Source organism: Beta vulgaris, chromosome 3 (genome assembly GCF_026745355.1).
Source record: "Beta vulgaris subsp. vulgaris cultivar EL10 chromosome 3, EL10.2, whole genome shotgun sequence".
Classification (NCBI taxonomy): Eukaryota; Viridiplantae; Streptophyta; class Magnoliopsida; order Caryophyllales; family Amaranthaceae; genus Beta; species Beta vulgaris.
The window spans coordinates 31612397-31635960 of record NC_079204.1 but is presented as its reverse complement, the minus strand read 5'-3'; the positions used below and the strand labels follow the sequence as shown (position 1 = coordinate 31635960).

Here is a 23564-nt window from a genome sequence, read left to right as displayed (position 1 = left end):
ACTTGGGTTCGAATTGATTAAAGAATTCTATGTTCTTGATGAGGAGATATGTGACCTGTTCGTGGCTACAAAAGATGGTCCAAAAGACCATTATCATCAAATGGAGGGATTCTTATTCAAAGGGAACAAAGTTTGTGTTCCTAAGTGTCATGTTCATGATTTGTTGATTAAAGAATTTCACGGAGGTGATTTGGCTAGGCATTTTAGTGTTAGCAAAACCATGGAGTTATTACAAGAACGCTTTTCATGGCCTCATATGATCAAACGAGTACATAATGTTTTGGCTCGTTGCAGTGTTTGTCAAAGAGCAAATAGCACGCTTCATAAAGGGGTATATTGTAATAGCCCTGTTTTTACGAACGTTTATTTAAAAGCTAAATATATTTATCAAGTTAATTATGCTTCGAAAATTCTTATTTCATTTTGAGTTGTGGAATATGATTTCTATTTGTCGTGTTTGTAATATATTTATTTGTTTAATTTTATGGAGTTATTATTATTATTATTATTATTTTATATTCTCGGATTTTAAGTTTAAGTTGAGTGGTATTTGGCTAAATAGAAAATTAGTCGGCCCATTTCTTTTGCACTTGTCGGTTTGTCAACTTAACCTATTGTTTTTGTCCAATCTCTCGTGGCACTTTGTCACAGTCCCTCATCCTTATCTCACCCAAAACAGAGAAACCCAAATCAAAACCCATCTCTCTCTTCCCGTGAGAACCCAAAAAACCCCCAATTCCTCAAATTCCTCTCTCTCGTCCCCTACTTTCTGTCTCGTCGGAATCCGATTGCCTCGCTGGTGTTCTTGCTGTGCATGTGGTGCTACTCGCAAGCCATCACACCACTGGTGTTTGTTGCAGCCCTGTTTCTCTCTCTCTCCTCCCCTTGAACCTTCAGTTTCTCTCTCTTACCTGCATCGCGCCTTGCCGGTGGTTTCTGAGGTTGCCAGAGATCCCGCGACGCTTTCCCCTTCTCTGTTTCCTACCGCGAGCGGAGTGTCATCGTTGTCGCCGCTGTTGTGTTGCTGCTGTCCTTTACCGCGACGAACTGCCGGAGCTCAGCTTCCAGACTGTGCTTTGTTTCGTCCCTGCTCAAGTATAACATAGGTACACACCTCTTGCCTTTTTTCTTTAAATTTCAGATTATGGAATTAGTAATCCAAACCCCAAGTTGTTATTTGTTGTTGTTGTTACTATTTGTTGCTATTGTTTTTTCGTTATTGTTGTTGTTATTATTTGTTGTTGTTGTTATGGTGGAGTTGTGAAGTTCTTTGTGGTTGTTGCTGCGCTATTGTTATTGTTGTTGTAGTTGTGTTGGCTGTTTTGGAGTTGTTATGGTGGTTGTGGTGGATGTTGTTAGGTTGTTGTTATCATTGTTGCATTGTTGTTTTTGTGGTTGTGTCGTTGTAGTGGTGGTGGTGATGCGTTGTTGTTGATGATGCTTTGTGGTTGTTGGTCGTTGTTGTTGTACCTGTTGGTTGTTGTTATACTATTGTTATGGTGGTTGCCGTTGTTGTGATTTCTGTTGGTTGTGGTGTTGTATTGTTGTTGTTGTTGTTCTTCTGTTATTGTGCTTAATGTTGTGTTGTTGGTCTTGGTGTTATTATGGGTGGTGGAGGTGGTATTATTGTTGTTTGTGCTGTTGTTATTACGTTGTTGTCGTTGTTGTATTATTGTTGTTGTTGTTGTTGTTGTTGTTGTTGTTGTTGTTGTTGTTGTTGTTGTTGTTGTTGTTGTTGTTGTTGTTGTTGTTGTTGTTGTATCGTTCTTATTGGATAGTCGTTGTTGATGATGCAAGAGAAGTCATAATCTTAGAATTGGGAGTCTGTTATAATTATTGTAGTTGGAGTTGATATGTATGAAGTCGAGTTATGAGTTATGGGATTGACTTCGTTAATTTCTATTTGTAGAATTTAGTTTGATTACCATAGTGGTTGCGTTAGAAGAAGTTAATTAGAATAATTAAGATTGGTTGTTGATTATTGTTATTATTATGAGGTGATTATTGGAGGATGATTTTGGAATGGAGTATCATTCGAAATTATGAAGGAGATTGTATTATTGGAATTGTTCGAAAATACTATGTTTCTTAAAATATGATTTGATATGATAATGAAGAAATGATTCAGATATGAGTTAAGACCAGATAATGTCAAATATTGTGTTATGTTATGAGTATTTAGGATTACAGTATGAATTATTATTATTTATTTATTTTTGTGGTAAGAAATCTAGTATATTAATCACAAAAACTGAAACTCATACATCCTAGTATCTATTACCTAGGAAAATTTCACTGTAAGCTAAACTTACACATTACACCCATGCTAATTACAACCTTGTTATCCACCCCCTATCAGCTGTGCTACATTTCTTAGGGAGACAATACTTGACTCTGTGTTTTACTATATACTGAATACTTTTTACAATATATGGTATACTATGTACCTTGTACTGCCAAAAGGCCATGTTTCTTACCATCCAGATGTGATAGGCCACTGCTTGCACAAAAGCTATTAATATTCCTCTCCTTACCTTTGAGCCTTTAAAGGTCTTCTTATCCACATGATCCACTAGGCTAGTGATCTCTGTCTGTAATTTACTCCTAACCACTCCATAATCTGCCCAATTACAACCTTGCTATACTCACATTCAAAAAACAGGTGAAGGTGAGTTTCTTCTTGCCTCTCACAGATACAACAAGTATTCTGCTGTATAATACCCAATCTGAACAATTTCTCCCTTGTCTACAGGCACCCTTGAATGCCTAACTAAGTTATTATTCTGTGTTTTGGAAGAACCATCCTGTGCCAAACACCATGTCCCCAGTTCACAGCTTCCCCCTTATGAGTAATAGTGTGGAACACTGTTGCTATAGAATATTTTTGATCTAGCTGCCAAGTCTGCATATTCACACCTCTTAAAGCATCTTTTACTTTGCACAAATGCTTTACTATCCAACTTGCATTTGGAGGAGCACTGAAACTCCACCAACATTGCTCCTTAATATAAATGGAATGAATCCATTTAACCCATAAGTCATCTTTCTTTATGCGAACATGCTACACAAGCTTCCCCGCTGCAGCTAGGTTCCACTTTGCAACATTCCTCAACCCCAGCCCTCCCAGTTTCTTAGGTGAGCACACCTGTTCCCAGTTAATGTAGCCACTTTGGACTCCCATAGCCTTACCACTCCAAAGGAAATGTCTACAGATATCATTTACCCCTCTTATAACAGAAGTGGGTATGATAAAAATTTGCCCCCAATAGCTATTTATACTCATTAGTACTGAGTTGATGAGTTGTGCTCTTCCTGCAAAGGATAAGTTCCTGGTGCTCCACAAATAAATTCTACTTACCATCTTTTCCACCAATCCTTCACAATCAGCTATAGAGAGTTTTTTTATTGCTTATTGGTACCCCTAGGTACCTAAAAGGCAATTGCTCCCTGGAAAAACCAGAGAACTGCTGAATTCTATTTGCTTCACTTTCATTAATGCCACTGCAGTAAAGAGCTGATTTGGCATTATTGGCTTGTAGCCCTGATGTTTCAGAGAAGAGCTTCAGTCCTTGTAACAATAGGTAAGCTGAGTGAGCATTTCCTTTGCAAAACATGAGTAAGTCATCTACAAAGCAGAGATTATTTAAATTCAATGAAGCACACCCCTTCCTGAATTTAAATCCTCGAATTCCTCCAATATAGTGTAAAATCCTGGTTAAATAATCCATATAAATCACAAACAGCAAGGGGGACACTGGGTCCCCTTGCCTTAATCCCTTTTTTGCAGAAAAGAACCCTTCAGTACTCCCATTAATAAGCAATGTAAATTTGGGTGTTGTAATACAACTCATTATGCATCTCATGAAATGAGGAGGAAAATGGAGAGCCTGAAGTAACTCTTCTATGAATTGCCATTCCACTGAATCATAAGCCTTCCTGAGGTCTATCTTCATCATAATCCCTCTCTCTAGATTTTGCCTTTTATTGAATCTCTTAACCAGGTCCTGACACAACAGGATATTGCTCATAATACTTCTCCCTGTTATAAATGCACCTTGATTGGGAGAAATCAACCCTGGCAATATGGAACTAAGCCTGGAACAAATCAATTTTGTAATGGCGTTGTATATCACTGAATAGCAGGCAATGGGCCTGTAGTCCCCAACCCCAGCAGGACATTTGATTTTAGGAATTAAAGTGATGGTTGTCACATTTAATCCCTGTAACATTCTACCAGTCCTGAAGAAATCTTGAACAACTGCTATTACCTCCTGGCCTATAATATCCCAGCTTTTCTTGAAAAAAAAAACTGGAGTAACCATAAATTCCTGGAGCCTTCTCATTAGGGATGGAAAAGATAGCCTGCTTTATCTCTTTGGAATCAAAGGTCAAATCTAACCATTGTTGTTGTTCTGTGCTTAACACTTTCCCTTGCTGGACAATTTTATTATCCACCTTCCTTGTATCACAACTACTTCCCAGCAAGTCCTTGTAAAAATCAAGAAAAGCTCCTATTACACCATGTGAAGATTCCACCCATTCTCCCCTTGCATTTTTAATGGCATTAATTCTATTCTGTATTCTTCTTTGTTTAATGCTCTGGTGGAACATTCTTGTGTTATCATCTCCTTCTATCCAAGTTATCTTAGCTTTTTGGGATAAAAAACTCAGATAATTGGAATGAGCTATACTGTAGGCACTCCTAGCTTCACTTTCCATTTGCCTCATATATACATTTGTAGGATTTCGGTGCAATTGAGCTTGAGCTGCCAGCATCTGTTGTTGTGTTCTATTATGGTGGACTGAAATATCACCATACTCAGTCTTATTAATCCCCTTCAGAGCTCCCTTCAAAATTTTCAACTTGATGACAACCTGGAACATTTTTGTGCCCTAGATCTGCATTTGCCATCTATCTTGAACTATAGACAGAAAACTTCGTGAATTACACCACATGTTGAAGAACCTAAATGGCTTCTTTTTGTGAGCAGTTGACACCACTTTCAGTACCACTAGGCAGTGATCATACTCACCCTCAGGGAAAGTATAAGCTTCAATCATTTCCCATTTATTTTCCCATTCTACATTGCCAAGGGCCCTATCTAACTTGCAAAAAACTATGGCTTCTCCCTCTTGTTTATTTGTCCAGGTGAAAAAGTAATCATTCACCTTTATATCCCTTAGGCTACACTGCTCCATACAACTTCTCATATCTCTTACTTCTGTACTTCTCACAGGGAGACCAACTCTTTCATCCAAACCCATCAGAGCATTAAAATCACCCAGCACTACACAAGCACCCCTTACTTGTTTGCTTAATTCCTTTAAGTCATGCCACATGATCTCTCTTCCCTTCTTATCATTAACTTCATACACAAAAGTACAGTTAACCTTGTTCTTCCCAATAACAACTTCCACCTCCAGGTGGATCAATTGACTTAACCAATAAAGGATATTCACATTGTAAGCAGAAGGATACCACCCCACTAATATTCTTCCAGTTCCAGCCACCATACAATTTGAGGTCACACACCACCCTGGACATAACCTAAGATAAACACCACCCAGAGCATGTGGTTTTATCTTAGTCTCTAGGAGACCAAAGAGCCTAATTTTATGAGATAAGATAAAGTTTTTTACCTCAATTTGTTTTTTAGGCTGATTGAGTCCCCTCACATTCCAACTCATCAAGCTATCCACGAGCTGTAAGAGGCTCCCCCTCCTTATTGATTTCCTCTGATTGTTCAAAAACCATCCCATCCTTGTCCCTTACTTCCTCCTGACCCAGCATAGATACCATTCCTTCTGAATCAGTTAACACTAAAAAGGAATTCCTGATCTGGACAGTATTACCATCTACTTCCTTGCTTGTTGTTGCTAGCAGCTCATTACTCTTGTTCTTCATGGGAATCATTCTGAACTCCCCTTTTCCGGCTCTTTTGGCACCTTCTTTTGCACCCATTGAGTCTTGTGTTTCTTACCACACTCCTTAGCAACATGACCAATCCCTGAACAATTGTCACATCTTGTAGGCTTCCACTCATACTGAATACTCTGGACAACACTCATCCCTTTTTCATTTTCAAACTTAATCTCATCAGGGAAAGATTGATTCACTTGCACCTCAATCATCACTCTAGCATAATTCAGTCTATCCTTCTTTAATGTGGCTTGATCCAGTTTAACAAATTGGCCTATCCCTGTAGTTAACTTGGCCAGACACTTCTCCTCCCAGTATTTCAAATCCAGATTATGCAACTGAATCCAAGAACCGTCTTGACCACCTCCTTTGTCAAATCCATATCCGCTGTCCAGGCTTTCATTATTATAGGTTTTTTGTCAAAACATTCTCCGGCCAAGATTTCATCCCGTTGTTTTGTAGTTTTCAATCTCATAAGAAACAAACCCTTCCCATACGCAGCAACCTTATCCATCCCCTTCTTTCCCGAAATTCGCCTTATGAACCCCTCCATAACAGGAAAAGGAGGATTGGATCCTATTACATAGCACACTATTGCGTTCTCCTAGTATATCACCTCATCTTTAATATCCTAAAATCCAATTTTAATTGCAGGAATTGAAGAATTAACAGCATTTCCATGGTCTCCATCAATTGAATCAACTTTTTCAAAATCAAGAAGTAAATTCTGAGAATGAGGTATATTTACATTCTCCAATCAATTTTGAGTCTCCTTCATAATTGTCCATTTCCAGAGTTTGAGTTTCAGTCTCCATTTCGACAATTGATGTTTATCCTTCTGTCGTCTCTGTAACTCCTCAATCGAACGTTGGGGCGACAAAACCTCATTTCTTGGAGTCTCCATTTCCAGAGTTTGAACTCCATGGATTTCTGCTATGGAACGTTATTTTCTACCAACAGTGAATCCTAATGGTCTAATGGCTTCTCTGCTCCTTTCACTAGGGGAAAAAACATAAAGGGCTGCGCTTTTCGTAAAAGCGCAGCCCTAGTAGTGAAGGGCTGCGCTTTTTTAAAAAAGCGCGGCCCTTCTATAGGTAAGAAGGGCTGCGCTTTTTTAAAAAAGCGCAGCCCTTCCTGAAAAAATTTGAAATTTCGGAATCGCGGGCTTTGAAATATTGAGCGGGGATTCGTCAAATATATTATCCCTCATTCTCTCTCCTCTCTCACGTCCCTCATTATTCCTTTCCTCCTTCTCTCTCATCCTCTCTTCTCTCTCATCCTCTCTTCTCTCTCAAAAACTCCCATAAACATTTGCGACAAAAACCTTGAAATGATTTGCACTAAACATGGCGACAGAGTCCGATTGCCTATTGTGATACCTTTTCGGAAGCGGAACGGACCAACGAGTCAAACTCACCGCTATGCCGTGATGTTTAGGCTTTTTAAGCCATCCGAGTTTGTTTAAGCCTCCAAATAGCCATTTTAAGTTTTTCCGAATTTTTTTTTTCCCTTAAATTATGTATTTGGGTTTTGTTTTATGTATTTAAACATTATTAGGTTGTAGTTCTTGTATTTTCAGATCTATAATGTTCTTGTATACTTCTCTTTGTTTATATATTTTGATTAATGTTCTTGTATATTTCTCTTTGTTTTGATTAATGTTCTTGTATACTTCTCTTTGTTTATTTTGATTAGTGTTATTCTTGTATCCTTCTCTTTGTTTATTTTGATTAATGTTCTTGTATACTTCTCTTTGTATATAATTTCTTGTATTTTCATCTTTGTTTTGATTAATGTTCTTGTATACTTCTTGTATACTTATTGTATATACTTCTCTTTGTATATTAGTTTTTGTTCCTTTTTTTCATTTTCGTTTCATTCTTTTTATTGTTTTGGGTTTAGTATTTTCGTTTCGTTTCTCTTCTCTTCTGTTTAATTTCAGAAAATGTGAGATTATGAGTAAAAAAATGTCAAAAAATTTTTTTTTTTATTTTTTATTTGGTAGGAAGGGCTGCGCTAGTTAGGAAAAAGCGCAGCCCTTCTAGCTGAGAAGGGCTGCGCTTTTTCCTAACTAGCGCAACCCTTCTGGGCTAGAAGGGCTGCGCTTTTTCCTAATTAGCGCAGCCCTTCTAGCTTAAGGGCTGCGCTTTTCTAGCGCAGCCCTACTTAAAAAGTGAAGGGCTGCTACTGAAAGGGTTGCTGCCAAAAAGCGCAGCCCTACATGCCTTTTTTAGCGCAGCCCTTCTTCATCTTTCCACTAGTGTTTGTTTTGTGGTGTACCTTGTTTCGCCTTTGCTTTCGAGCTTCTGGCCATGGCGACGATGATGGAAGAACTGGGTCTTACCCCTCACCGAGAGAAACGCGAAAGCCCGCGAAAAACAATTATACAGTATGAATTATTAAATATCTTATATTATAAATATGAAAGTGAGGCATGAACATGCACCCGAGTTAGGGCAGGTAGAGTCCCTAACTGTTACCTTCCAGGAAGGGCGAATTCCTGGCGCTATAGGACATGCCCGGTTATGTCTTGCAAGCAGAACAGTAAAAGTGGGGTGACGACCCTCAACGGTTTCGAGACTATTGGTACTGCGTGGCACCCCTCTCCATTCGCGTTCATGCCAAACGAGTTGATTTTTTGAAAGTATAGTAACTGAGTGAATGTGATTATTTGTTATTATAACTATGTTTTATTTTTCAAAATACACCTAAACTTGTATTTTCTATTATACAGTGTGTACTCAACTTTACTGATGGTGTTGTCATTTCTGTGGCCTGTCACTTGAAGGGTGGCAGAGTCAAACATTGTTGCAGGTTTGGTGTTGTGAGCTCGGAATTAGAAGTGGAGCACGATAAAGATGTCGTTGTAGCTTATGGATTGATTTTGTATTTTAGATAGTTAATTAAGGAATAGTTTCTGATATATTTCGTTGTATACAATATTTGGGAATATTAGTTGAGATATTGGTATAATTGAAGTCCTATATAAAGGATTTTGTTTTATGGGCCCAATAACCGACAAGTCCAGGATCGTTTTATAGGTTATGTTTCCGCTGCGAGTTTAGATATTTAATTCAAGGCTTATTAAGCCTTGATTGTGATTAGTGAATCTTAACTGTGTTTAGCTAGCAGCTCGGGAATCGGGCTGTTACATATATACTCCTTTACCAGTATCGGAGAGACCATGGGATGATATTAGCATGGATTTCATTGTAGCACTTCCTAGAACGCAAAGAGGGAAAGATTCAATCATGATGGTGGTGGACCGTTTCTCTAAAATTGCATACTACGTGCCTTGCCATGAAACAAAAGATGCTATAAATGTTTCATGTTCTTATTTCATTTAAATTGTACGTTTACATGGAGTACCAAGAACTATTGTCTCGGATCGAGATATTAAGTTTTTGACTCACTTTTGGAGATCACTATGGACAACGATGGGTACTAAGTTGCTTTTAAGTACTTCACATCACCCTCAAACTGACGGTCAAACATAAGTGACCAATCAAACTCTAGGCCCCTTATTAAGGGGCTTAGTGAGCAAGACCGGAAAAGATTAGGACGTCAAGCTATGCCATGCGGGGTTTACATATGATAGAACTCCAACCTTTTCAACAAAACACTCACCATTCGAATTTCTATATGGGGTAAATCCTTATGTACCTATTGATCTTATTTCTTTGCCTAAGACTCTTATGTCCATAGAGATGCTGAACAACAAGGTGAAGCTATGGTGAAAGTTCACAAGGAGATACGCACAACATAGAGAGAGCAAATGAGATGTATAAGAAGAAAGTAAACAAAAGACGAAAACCAAGGGTGTTTGCTCCTAGAAATTTGGTGTGGATTCACTTAAGGAAGGAGAGATTTCCAAGCAAAAGAAAGCATAAACTCATGCCTAGAGCTGAAGCGCTTTTCAAGGTTCTTGAACGTTATAGAGACAATAATGCATACAAGATAGACCTTCCCGGAGAATATCGCATGGCAGCAACATTCAATGTAGGTGACTTATCCTGATACTTAGAATATGAAGATGAGCAAGAGTTGATGACAATTCCTTTTCAAGAAGGGGAGGATGATGCGGAATCAGATACAAATCAAGAGGTATTACTAAGTACTAATCTTAATTACAACAATGGAGATATTCATAGTTTATATTTAATAATAATTGTCGGGATATGTAAGAACATATTCCTTCACTAGAACCTCTTCTAAGTCATCGACACCTTTTGTAGAATCAATAACATCAATTATAAAAGATTTCTTACTTGCTTGCAAATCGAGCACCACTTCATGCATTTTACGTAGATCTTCCTGTTGTGTTCGGACTAAATGTCTATGTTCAGAATAAATTAACTAAAATACTTAATTTTTTTTATCATTATTGACTTTATTAGATCTTTAGTCAATTTTATTGATTCAAAGTCTTTTTTAGTTTAATTGTTCCAAAAGTAACAGTTACCGTCATAAGGAGAAGAATTCAAACAATAGCAAGCATCACTAGTGGAAAAACCTCATCTGTTGTGGTCAAAATGGATGTTACCGATCCGTAAATCGACCGCAATTGATGGAGCCACAGTAGTATACATTTTTTTTTACTAATCCAGTCATTGTTGATTCAAAGTCTTTTTTAGTTTAATTGTTCCAAAAGTAACAGTTACCGTCATAAGGAGAAGAATTCAAACAATAGCAAGCATCACTAGTGGAAAAACCTCATTTGTTGCAGTCAAAATGGATGTTACTGATCCGTGAATCGACCGCAATGGATGGAGCCGCAGTAGTATACATTTTTTTACTGATCCAGTCATTGTCGAAAACCACATCAGTTTTATAATTTACCGATTCGGTTTTGAATGATGACCATATCAGTTTGTTGTTGTTTTGAATATAAAATAAAAAAAAACCTCGCATCAAAGGCAACGGCAACTAATCCAGATTAGATTCAAAGCAAGTCAAAGTGACAAAAAACAAAAATCTATCCAACGTTTCATTATTTTGAGCCCAGATTGACATAAAAAAACAATTTCAATAATCTACTTTTGACATCTCATTGTTTACCAAACTTAACACCACCAAAATTTACTTCATTAAACAAAATATACAAATCAAATATCACCCCAAACATAAAATTCAGATCTAAAAATCGAAATGAAAAAAAATTGCAAGTTACTAAATATCGACATTGAAGTGACTAATTAATTTATCAAAAAAAAAAAAATCACAGGAAACTAAAATTTACAAGATAATTTAGGGAAATGATAAAAATTTAAAACGAAAAAAATCAAAGAATTTTTTCGAAGGAAATTAAAAATAATTAAAGTAATCACGAACACTAGATCAGGGCCCTCGCTTCATTTGTATAATTTTCCCAAACTCGCATTTCTTCCTTCGTTTTTCTCATTTTTCATTTTTGGCGGCTACAAATTGTTCTTGTTGCTGTTGTTGGTTGGCCCTGTTGTTGTTAGCGAATGAAGGTCGAAGAACTATCACTTTCGTTTTAAATTTTTCTGTTAGCGAACGAACGAAACCAAGAATTTCGTTTTTATTGTTAGCGTACGAACTAAACCTATATTTTATTCAAAGACGGTGAATGAACGAAACCAATAATTCCTCTTCCCACTGTGTACTTTCAGATCGAAGAGGGGTTAGGATTTGTTGTGGGTGAGAAGAGAGATCAAAGCGAGTTTAGGGTGGAGAGATCGAAGCAGGTTTAGGGTGGAGAGATCGAAGAGGTTGGTGGTGGATGAGAGGAGAGATCGAAGAGAGGTTAGGTTCAGTCAGTGAGAGGAGATATCGGAGGGTTTATGGTGGTGAGAAGATGAGAGAAGGAAGAGGGGTTAGGGTTTGTGAGGTAGCATTTAATACAGAATGTGAGCTAGCGTTTAGTATAAAAGTATCATTTAAGTGGGCTTGGGGCTGAGCAGTAGATTATATTGTGCCATGCTAATTTAGGCAATTTAATGATTTGGTTGGAAAAAAGAACGAATCAGTTAATTTTTGTTGATTCGGTTTTGTAAATGACCGGATCAGTTAATTTTAACGGATCTGGTCAGTTACCTTGTGACAAATAAATTTTTGGAAAAATTGTTTTAAATAAGCCAACCTTTGCGTGATCTTCCCAAAATAAGTCAAGTTATGGATTATTCTTGATTAGGTTAAGCTTGTAGGATTATTTTCTTCTTTTGGGTCAAAATACTTACAACCTGAACAACAGGTTATGTTTTATTTTTTCTTATTTGTTTTATACTTTTGCCTTTTATTTTCACCCACCATCCCAATCTAACAGCCACCCTTCAAACCCCAACCCCAACATCCACCATCGGGCCGCTAATGCCATACTAAACCACCACCCACCCACCGAATTCTCCTTATTAGCCCCACCACTATCTCTCTCCTCACTATTAGTTTCACCCCACGAACCACCGTCCACTGAAACCAGCTAACTACCACCACAAACCCCAACCCCAAAAATCTGAAATTTACACCACTACTACCCACAACCTCCACTATTTCCGCCCACCACCACCAATAATCTGCACCCTCGTCTTCGCGCCCAATCCCGCGCCACCACTACTGCCGCCATCACCATCACCTTCCTCCTCCCCCGCACTACTCATCTCCCTCATCTTTCTTGCAGCTCATCATTTTCTTCCCCCCTGTCTCGCTGCTCTCCTCCCCTCCGCCCGCCTGGGCGGCTCCTACCAGTCCCCTCCGTCGTCGCCTTACCCTCCAACCATCCCTGGTGGCATGTTCTCTTTTTTTGCGCAGTAAGGTCGTGAAGAGAAGACTGAAGGAGGAGGAGAGAGAAAGATAAGAGGAGGAGGGAGGAGTCTCTTCTGCCTTCTTCTTTTGCGCAGTATGGTCATGAACAGTGAACAGGGGTCTGAAGGAGGAGGAGAGAGAAAGATTAGAGGAGGGAGGGGAGAGAAAATGAAAATGCATTTGTTTTATTTTTTGGTAAAAAAAATAGAAAACCTGTCATATTGCGACACATAGCCATGTAACCTACTAAAACAGGTCACCAATATAAGTAAACCGGTTAAAACTCAATACAAAAAAATGACACGGCAAGCTTGACCTAATCAGGAATAATCTATAGCTTGTCTTATTTTGGGAAGATCACGCAAAGGTTGACTTATTTAAAACAATATTCCCTAAATTTTTTTCTACTAGTGTATAGCCTTCCCATCCGAATTGTTGCTCTACTATGAACACTAAACAAAATAAAGAGGGGGGGGGGGGGGAGGTTGAATTGTAGTTGAGGAAAAAATTTTGAATTTAAAATGTGGAATAAATATAACTTAAAAAACTTAAGAGAAAAGACACACGAGATTTTACAAGGAAAACTTCCTATGCCCAATAGGAAGAAAAACCTTGAACCCAAGGGATTATATCTCGACTTTCTTTACTTAAATAGGCCAAAATAATCTCTCTTTACAACCTAATAAGGACCCTCTTTGTTCCTCTAGGAACTTGTTCCCAGTCACTCAGTTCGCCCTGAATTAAGGACACTCACTTTGACTTCACTAGAAGTCTTCTCTTTTCTCTTTTTCTTTTTCTCTTTTTATCTCAAGGATATTCTCTAATTTTTCTCTCACCCAAACACTTAGAGTATACAAGGAAATGTAGAAGAAAAAATACAGAAAAACTTTCTCAAAACAATAATTATCTTTTATGCTCGACAGTTATATATATTTTTTCGTGAAATAAATTCTTGCTTTTACAGCTGCTTCAATTCTTCTTCTCATTTGCTTCTCAAGCCCCACTTGCTCCATGATGTGCTCTTGTAATGGAGGGTTGATCATGACGCAATTTTTGCTCCACTTTTTCCACCAATTTTGCAACGGTTATCAACTTCCACCACTATCTGTTAGGGTGGAAGTACAACTAGATTGTTGGAGTGCTTACAGTAGTGAGTTGCGTATTCATAGTAAGTGGTTCATGTAGTTGGAGATCCTCCAGCAAGTAGTTCCTCCTTTTGCGCATCACACGCTCCAGCTGAAATTTGCTCAACTTTTTTATGCTTGCTCTAAATGTTTTAAGCCACAATAACAACAACCGCATATCTAATAATTATAAGAATCTTTGATACAAAGATTCATTATTTAATAGACCATTAAACATACCTTATAATAAGACTCAAAGTGTATTAGATATAATATATTGACTTAGATTATAAAATCTTTCATTACAAGAGATATTAAATAAACATGATATTATTTTTGGTGTTCTATAATTTTTTAAATAAAATCATATTACTACCTAAGTATTTTACATCATCAAAACATAGAATACAACAATATATATTCTCCCTTTTTGATGATGGCAAATATGAGGCATAAAATAAAAGCAAGAAAGAAAAGTAAAATAAACAATAGGAAAAGAATTAAGAGCAATGAGATTTAATAAAAAAGATATCATGCACAAACTAAAAAAAAAAAATTAAACAAATAAATCTACTCTAACATCTTAAAGCATTTGTGACAACAGAGAGAGAAGTAAGAAAACTTCACCAAGAAAACAGAAGATTAGAATGTTTATTTTATGTGCCACGACCATTTCCCCCTTTTTTCATCATCAAAAGCAATAAAGGAACCAACAAGTTCCGTAGATAACAAAAAAATGCACAAGATGAGTTTAGGGAGAAAAGGAGATACGAAAAGAGGCAAAACATAAAGAGATAGAAATGAAAATAATCATCAAAACAAGATATGCACCGCACAACCATATCATAAAAAGAAATTAAGAACAAGTCACCATTGTTTAATACAACCGAAAAAAATATTGTTTGATGAAATTAAGAGAAAGGAAAGTGATATGGGGGATTAGGGTTTGTGACAGATAAAGAAGAGACCACATGGTCGGTCTTCTCTCTCATTGTAGCTTCACCTTGCTTCACAGCGGCAAGGATCTACTCCAGTTGAATATCAACCTGGGCAACTCTTGCTTCAACACCCTGGACCCTCGCATGTAGGAGAGCCAGAGACTCCTGTATTGAATGTAGTATCCCATGGAGACCAGTGGTGGAGAGTATGGGATAGTAAAGGGGTCCTGAAAGAGCTTGATCTTCCTCCAAATTGATATGCACTGCACCCTGTCCCTGATCTCGAGGAGTCTTGGTCTCAACAATGCATTAGCTTTTGCTGACGGACTTAGGACCCTGAGTACTGACCTCCTCCTCCAACTTCCTCTTGGAGCCAACATCTCCCTTCCCCTTTGTTTCTGCTACCTCACAGGCCAATTTCCACCCAGTACCTTTAAGGACAACCTTGAAAGGGTATCCTTGGTCAAGAAATTATTTGGTTCAAGCTCAAAAGATTTACTAGAGGGGAGTTTTATCTGATTTTTCTTGAGGATCACATAAATATGGTTAGCATATCCATCCTTGGGAAATGCAATAAGAGAAAGGAGAGATCATTATGGCGAGAAAATTAATCTTAATGTTTTTAGCAAGGTAAAACATTAATGAGAGATCCATAAGACTCACTTCAGTCCTTTTGGATGTTCTCGGTAAGATGAACCGCCAAACCAGTTAGAAAAGAAATTTGTGGTGAGGAGCAAGGTCCTTTTAATCAAGGGAAAAGCCAAAGTCCTTTCCCCTAAATTATTTTAGAATGGTAGCATTTGATGCACCATTTACATTAAGTTTATCCCTTCCCTTGACATAATCCGTGAATGTAACACCCCGATAATTCTCCTTTTTCAGAAATACCTTTATAATATAAAACTTAGAAAATTACCAAAGCATTATCGCCCGTGTGATAACGTATCGGCTTATTCAGAATTTTGCAGCGGAAAACATATAACTAATCTTAACCTTTTATTATAAGTAAATAAATGAGTATTTAGAAATGAACACTCTAAATAAGTCTTATTCAAACAAACTTAATAAATTATGTTCCTACGAATGCAGAAAAATAAATTATACTAGTTACACATTCTCTCCATTCCAGATTCCCAATGATGCACATCTGTGAACCTGTAATGTCAATGCTATACTGAATCTGCTGATCATCACATGATCAAAAAGGCAAAGCCATGATCACACATACAAAGCACGTAATCAGCAAAGTTGAGGACTACATACTAATATAAACATTCCTAACATGATACTAAATAAATAACATGCAGGGACAAATAATAATATAATCATATAATAATCTGCAGATAATTTTAACTGAAGTAACTCTAAACATCTTTTTATTACTTCAATGGAATAGTTATTGGAACTGAGTTGACTTATCTACTAATGCCTTCACTAAGAAGACGAAATACGGGCGCGACTACGTATTCCAAAATGACCTGCGATATCGAGGAACTTTTGAAAATAAAAGAGGGATGGTGATCAATCCATCTCCTAGAAAAGCCATGGGCTACCACCATGTACTCCAACCCTTAATGTCCAACTCTAGACGTGCACCAGTCTAAAGTCTATAACTATCCTTGTTACACTTTACGTTATTTACATGATATCACTTGTTATGACACACATACAAGCAATCACAGAAGTATAAATAAATCAATCACAACTTACTTCTTTATCTTAGGATTACATAAGTGATCACAACTTACAACCCAAGATTATTTTCCTTTAATCTCAATTCTTCTTATTTGTTGAACCTAGCCAACAATAATCTTACTTCTAGAAAGGCATAACTTATCAACTTACCAAATAAGGCTCACAGTCCTCATAAGATAGTGAAATTAATACTTGTCAGGGAATACATGAAATAAATGATTCAATCTCTATAACATATATTGATTCCTCATGCGAATTAATTAATAAAATTCCTTTTTTCATGCTTGCATCAAATATTCCATACAAACATACAATCTAGTACTCATAATGAATCTCAAATCACATGCTTGCATACAGTCGTAAAACATGTAAAAATCAAATACTAGAAATCGTATCTGAACATATAGAGTTCCTATACATGATACTAAAATTTCTTTCTCCTTAAATCATGATACTGATCACATAGCACACAGGTATGTACGTACCTTATGTAAACTAGTCGTCAGACCACTTTTAACTTCTTAAAAGTCTCCTACAGAATATTCTCCGGCTAGAAATCAACATAAACTTAAATCAATACTCTTAAATTAAAATACAGCAACTCTAAAATATTTAAAATCCCCTTTAAATATATTCAAAAGCTGATTTTAATATCAAAACTTCAATTAATTATAAATCCTAGCATAGTACTACCGTACTAGTAATTAAAATTCTTAAAACTCCATAAATAAAATCCTTTTTGAAATCCCAACAACTTTAAAAATCATAAAACCCTCTTCCAACATATATAAACATGATTAAAATCATAATCTAAATCAATCTCATAGTATATAACATGCTACTATGGTTTTCTAGTAATTAAAACCCTAAAAATCCATGCTTTAATGATTAAAACTTCAATCTAATCATAATAAACAAATCTGAATTTTTTTTCTTATAGTACATAATGTATATAATCAAGATTATTTATTAAAACCAATAACCATGATTATCATTAAAAGAAAGCATAAAAACATAATCTTTAATGGAATCTTGAGGAAGAAGAAATGAAATCAGCCAAAGAAAAAAAGAACAAACGAAAAGAAAGGTGCGCCAGAAACAGGAAGTGCACGACAGCAGCGGTTCGACGCCTAGCTTGACGGTTTGAAGGATTTGTGACGTTTCTTGTGGAAGAAGAAACATTACTTGGAGAGAGAAGGGATTTGCTGTGTGTTTTGAAGAAGAGGAGAGAGAAAAAATATTCTCCGTGTGGGTAAAATAATTGGGTATTAGGATATTTATACGGAGGCTTTCTTTTGGGCTTAGGAAAAGGAGTTCGGGCTCAATTGAAATTGATGATGAATAGGATAAGTAATTTACAACTTCTATCATCAACATGGCTCCTTTTCCTTATTCATTTAGGATTTTGGGTTCCTCAAATCCATTAGACTTCTTTTCCAATATAAATTAGTAGTTAAACTTTTATCAAAGCATGCTCAATTAAAATATTTTTAACTTTCTTAAATCCTTAAAATAATTTCATTTGACTTTCAAAATAGTCAACCCTTTTAAATAATCAAATCATTTTAAAACTAAATTATAAATATATAAATACTAAAATATATTTATAAAATCCTTTAAAATTATGGGGGATTATAGTGTACCCTTCAATAGGTACTTCAAACCATCCGCCCAAAAGTTTTTCCGAAAATTTCAATATTTTCCATTGACCACCCCAATTCATATACTCTCATTATTTTCAAAGCTCGAAACAAACTCACTCATTTCATTTTTATACAACCCCTCATCAAAAGTAAGGACTTTGACCTACTTTTGGAATTTAACCAAATCAAGAGATTAACCCCATTTGACTTTCTTGCACCAAGAAAAGTCGACACAAAATCCTATTATATATTTAGAAGACTTCAATTCCGTACCCCCTTTAGTAGGATCATGAACTTCCTTGTCTTGCTCAGTTTCAACTTCCTCCAAGATATCTTCTTTTTTTTCGGAGAATTCGCTTCCGGTTCTCTTGAAATTTTGTGAGATCCCAAAGAATTGGCGTTGGAGTTGGATGATTCGGTTTCACGGGCGTTGTAGTCTACTGATGGAGAAGTTTTTTAGTTGGGAAGTTTTGGGTATTGTCGGATGTGTTTCGTTTGGAAGCCACTTTTGGTGAGGTGAAGAAGATGAGTTTTAGGTTGAGAGGTTTTAGGAGCGAGAAGGAGGTGGTTTTTGCAGAGGTGTTGGTTTTTAGGGTTAAAAGCAGGTGAATTTTGATGTGTGAAAGTGGGTTGATTTGATGGGTTTTTATGTGGGTAGATTTGTGAGGGATGGTAAAGAAGTAAATGCGGCTTTTCTTTTTCCCTTCTCTAAATCCCTTGAATTTATCAATTTTTTGGTACGTACGTACACGCTAGTGAAACGCCGTTTATTTAATTTTCGTAATTTATGTGTGGGGCATTAATGAAGAGGGATAATTTAACATTTGATAGAGTGGACGATAAAGACGAAAATAAAACTAAAAAGAAAAAATAGAAATGAGAGGAATAGTAAGAATGAAAAATGAAGAAGGTGTGAACTCATGCATGTTACATTTCTAAGCTATATGTAGTTAGCTATGTTCATATTAGTAAAGTAAGTTCCAAGCACAAATAAGTTAGTATGGATTTTATTTAGTAGAGATATTGAGTTAAGGATTTTAAACTTCGAAATAAAGAGAAACCCATTTTTAATTACAATTTATTTCTCCTCACTCATGTTATCTACTCTAGAAGCTAAAGCATCACTCTCTCCTCTTCGTAACTTCTCAATCAAGTGCCAAAGTGTATTTTTCCCATAGATCAATTATTCTCTTCAAGATTTCAGTTTAAATTACCCAACTGGTTAAGAATTGGGAGAAACCTTAAAATCAAAATAAAAGTCCAAACAATAATTTTCTCTCTCCTCTGATTTTATACCCCGTACTGTGCATGTTCATTTTATGTATTTTGGATTCGCAATTTTCCCAAACGTATTGAATCAAAGTTGTAGATCGCGAAAAGTTATTGAACTTAGACCCAAAAACCACTTGATTCGGAATTCTGAGCTATGAGTTATGGTCTTTGCAAGCTTGGTGTTGCTACCTTCATTTCTCTCTCCTTTGTTTTTATTCGACAATCTGTTGCTCAATTATCTACAACATGCAATCCAATTTTGCTTTTTGTTGCCGAATCAAAGTTGTATATAACTTCGAGCTGATGAATTTCGGCACAAAAATCACTTGATTTGGAGTTCGGAGCTATGAGTTATGGTCTTTGTAAGTTTGGTGTTTTGTACCTTCATTTCTCTCTCCTCTGTTTTTATTCGACAATCTGTTTCCTCAATTATCTACAACATGCAATCCAATTTTACTCTTTGTTGCTGAATCAAAGTTGTAGATCACTTCGAGCTAATGAATTTGAGCACAAAAATCGCTCAATTCGGAGTTCGGAGCTATGAGTTACGCCTTACACAAGTTCAGCACTGCTGCTGTACTTTGTGTTGCGCTGCTGCCGTGGTTGGCTTGTTTGCCCATGTTGTCATTGCTAGCTTGTTGCCTTGTTGTTGTGCCATTGTTTGGTATTCCTTTCCATATGAAGGTATAAGCTAATTTTTCTTAATTCCTCATCTCCTTTGATTCCAATTCAAGTGTGTGCAATTGATTTTATATTCTGATTTTAGAAATAAACTTGGTTCTCAATTTTGTTATTGATTAGCAAATATAGTTATGATAAGAGTTGTTAAACTTAAAGATTGAATATTTTATCTTTCTTATTGGATTGAAGCTTCTAATATGAAGTAAGCTCTTAAGTAAGTTTATAAAAACTGATTTTTATAAATAATGTTGTTTGATAATACTCTCTGAAATCTAGAATGATGTTAATTAGAGTAGAATTGATGTTGTAGTTGGATTAGTAGAATGGGTCGTATATAAGGGTTGTGGTGGTTAGTTCATGGAAGAGCTTAAAAGTATGAGTAATTCAATTTGTTTATCTAAATTGTTGTGAGGATGGTTAATGATTGTTGTTATTGTTTTGAGGTCGTTGTTGGAGTATGTATATGGAGATAAATTATGAAGTTCGAGCTATAGTGGTTATCCAGAATGTCGAATTATTGGGAATTGTTTCAAGGTACACACATGTCCTTCCACCTTTGAATCTATATTCGTGTTTTATGTGATTTCATGTGCTGAGCTTAATAAGCCTTTTATATAAATACAAAATTATTCAAAGTGTTATTCGTGTGTTTACAAGAGTTGTTACTAATATTTGGTTTTAAGCTATGAGCGAAACTATATAGTGATGAGTTTTACTGAGTGATATTTTATGAAGAACTGATTGGAGGTAGTTGAATCCTTCAATAATATAGATGTGTGATATTATTAAACCTACTTGTTTCCACATCGAATTTATAATAAGTTTCTTATGCTTAGTAAGTTGATCTTTTATATGAAAGTGTAGCTATAGAGAATTAAAGCAAGGATCTTTAGTATATCTAACTATATAAGTGGTTTTCAACAAGTACTTCGATTTACGAACTAAGCGGGACGTCGACTCGATATCTTTATGAACTCGCTTTCGATTTAAACTTAGTTATATCTGAAAGTTTCAGAGAAAAAGAAAGGAATTTTGATCAAGGATGTTGAGTTAAAATTTTGGTTTAAGACAATTGTGAAAATATTTGTTATATAAGTTTTATATGGTATTCTGAAAGTATGAAAAACTCCTTATTATGGTTTGAGATTTTGATTATATATGATCATGAACTTTGAAAATTATGACTTGGAGTATGAACAAATATGGACTCGTGAAATTATAAATCAGAATTTTCTAGTTCTATTAATGACGGGGAGGATCTTTACTCCTACTTAAATTTTTATGAAGAAGTTCTCATAGGAAAAAGTCTCTCAAATTTGGGTCAATTTAATGAACATTATTTTCGATTTAAGTTTGGAAAACAGTAAGTCTAGTGAAACAAGTTAATCTTTACAGAATATCATGGATGAATTATGTTATATGGAGTTTGGAATCTAAGTTAGAATGAGTTTGTGTGAGATGGGTACTTGTGAAGTTCTGTTTAAAAATACAATTGTCGCTTTGAGGATATTATTAGAAGTAGTCAAATATTCCAAGATTTACTTATGGCGTATAAATAAGGCTGAATGGTATCACTCGAAGATATCTCCGAAAAAAATATGGAGCTTGGTTATATAAGAATGAAGATTTGTGATGTCAGAATTGAAGGATGAAGTAATTGTTGGGAGGTTCTAACTAAGACCGAAGATGTTATGTGGTGGACGTAGATTAGATAGCTAGGAATAGTAAATTTGGATGTGAATTTCAAAGGTCAAATATTAATTTATGAGTTAATGGAGTTGTTACAGAGGTTTGTGAGTTCAGAGGATGTGTAGGATTTGAGATATGAATGTCGTATCAGTGAAATAAAGGATCCAATCTTGGTGGTGGTTTAGAGAAGTATCGATTAGAGAGATATAATTTACAATACTTATGTAATAAAAGATCATATCCGCAAAGGGGTCAAGTAAAAGAGTTTGGAGCATAATTTCGTCTATTGGATGAGTAAGATTATATAAATGGATGTTGGGAAAGAAAAATATAAATCTAGATAATAGAGAGCATGGTAATTAAAGTTATATAATGACAATACTAAGCGTATGGTGTTAAGACTAATATGAGCTTTCAGTACAAATACATGGGGACGTATGGTTGTGAATTATAAATTTAAGAAGGATGAGGACAACGAGTTGAGTATTGGGAAATATATAGAGTGAGTATTTTGACTTGCCATAGTAATTGTAGGTGATTTATGATAAGTAATAAGGTTATATTCTGGCAATGAAAGTTCATGTATTGGGAATAAGAAAACCTTTAAGGGGAAAATTCATATCATGAGAATTTTGGAATGCTATAGTTTAGATGCTATAAGTTAAAGACGGAAGTCCAAGTACAAAGAGAAACTATTATGATGAAGGGAATTGCCAAACATGTTAGAGGATACCTTATAGTCTACAAGTAAATATTACAGGTTAATCGCACGAGCTTAGAATTGGGTCTCGATAATAGTTATTATCTTATAAGTCTTTGAGAAACATATTTTACATTTTGATTATGTTATGGGTTCGACTACGGGGAGACATTTGATTTCGAATACGTTTTATGTATATTACTTCCTTTAAAAGAATATTTGAGGTAAGTGAGATTATTTGAGATTCGAGTTTGTGTTATAATAAGATTATTGAGGTTCAGGTATTTTGGATATGTTAATTACATTTCAACTTTGTTTTGTTTTATATTAATTTATGGACGGAAGTTTAAGTCGTCGATACACTTTGAAATTGAGTATGCGATACGAATTAAGAACAAGAGTAAAAGTTTTGAAAGATATAAGTTTGTGTTATTGAGGGAAAAAACATAATGATTTAGTTATTGTTTTATGGGGAAAGTAAACAACATTTATGGAGCGAGATGTTCAATATGTGTTATGGAGCGAATATTGTTCCTTTGAGGAGTCATGACCCAAAAGTTATTGAGGTTAAGTTTTGGAAATTCCTAATTCGAAGTACCGAGCAGGAAGTTATGTTCATTTTAAGTTAGTTTTTTGCTGAATTATTTTACAAAAGTTCAAATGTTCAAGTTAACTCAACCTTTTTAATAAGTTTAAATGAGCCACTAAGTGCCTATACGACTTTTACAAGCAGTAAAGAATTGATTATTTCCTTATATCTTTACACGTAACTAATATGTAAATTGTTGACGTAAAAAAAAAAGATTTCAAAAGAAGATCAAGTCTTGCAATGATTAGCAACCACTAGTAGTTGTGATTCTTTTTCCTCTCATGGATGAATATGTTTCTTTGGAACACGTGTGGTATTGATAAACTTGCATTTAACTATTTATAAATAAATTGGATACAAGTGGGTAAAGGCCGATACCAAATAAGGTACGGTATGAACAACAACCCTTGGAGGATGGGTATCTCCTTTCGAACCCTCGCTGGGTGGGTGAAGTCCAGCAAATAATAAAAATGGGACATGTCCTGGTTAAGGCTTGCAAGCATAAATATTTAAACGGTGGGGTCACGACCTCCATTAGCTTAGAGACAGTT

The 23564-nt window shown here is 35.7% G+C and overlaps 1 protein-coding gene across 1 annotated transcript; it reads right to left on the bottom strand.

Moving 5' to 3' along the window:
* Positions 1-3061: 3061 nt before the first annotated feature.
* Positions 3062-4884, bottom strand: LOC125495593 (uncharacterized). The gene is made up of 3 exons (XM_048640356.1): positions 4320-4884; positions 3430-4276; positions 3062-3206 (listed from the first exon to the last, which is right to left on the bottom strand). Exons 1-3 carry the CDS (start codon positions 4882-4884, stop codon positions 3062-3064), a joined length of 1557 nt encoding a protein of 518 aa, XP_048496313.1.
* Between the last annotated feature and the right edge of the window lie 18680 nt (positions 4885-23564).

Bases quoted from the DNA above. Each gene is read 5' to 3' on its own strand.
- LOC125495593 (XM_048640356.1), bottom strand. From the start codon at position 4,884: ATGTTCCAGGTTGTCATCAAGTTGAAAATTTTGAAGGGAGCTCTGAAG. The intron at 4,277-4,319 runs GTTACTCCAGTT...GGGATATTATAG, and splicing joins GAAGGCTCCAGGAATTTATG to GCCAGGAGGTAATAGCAGTT. The intron at 3,207-3,429 runs GTACCTAGGGGT...TGATATCTGTAG, and splicing joins AGGGAGCAATTGCCTTTTAG to ACATTTCCTTTGGAGTGGTA.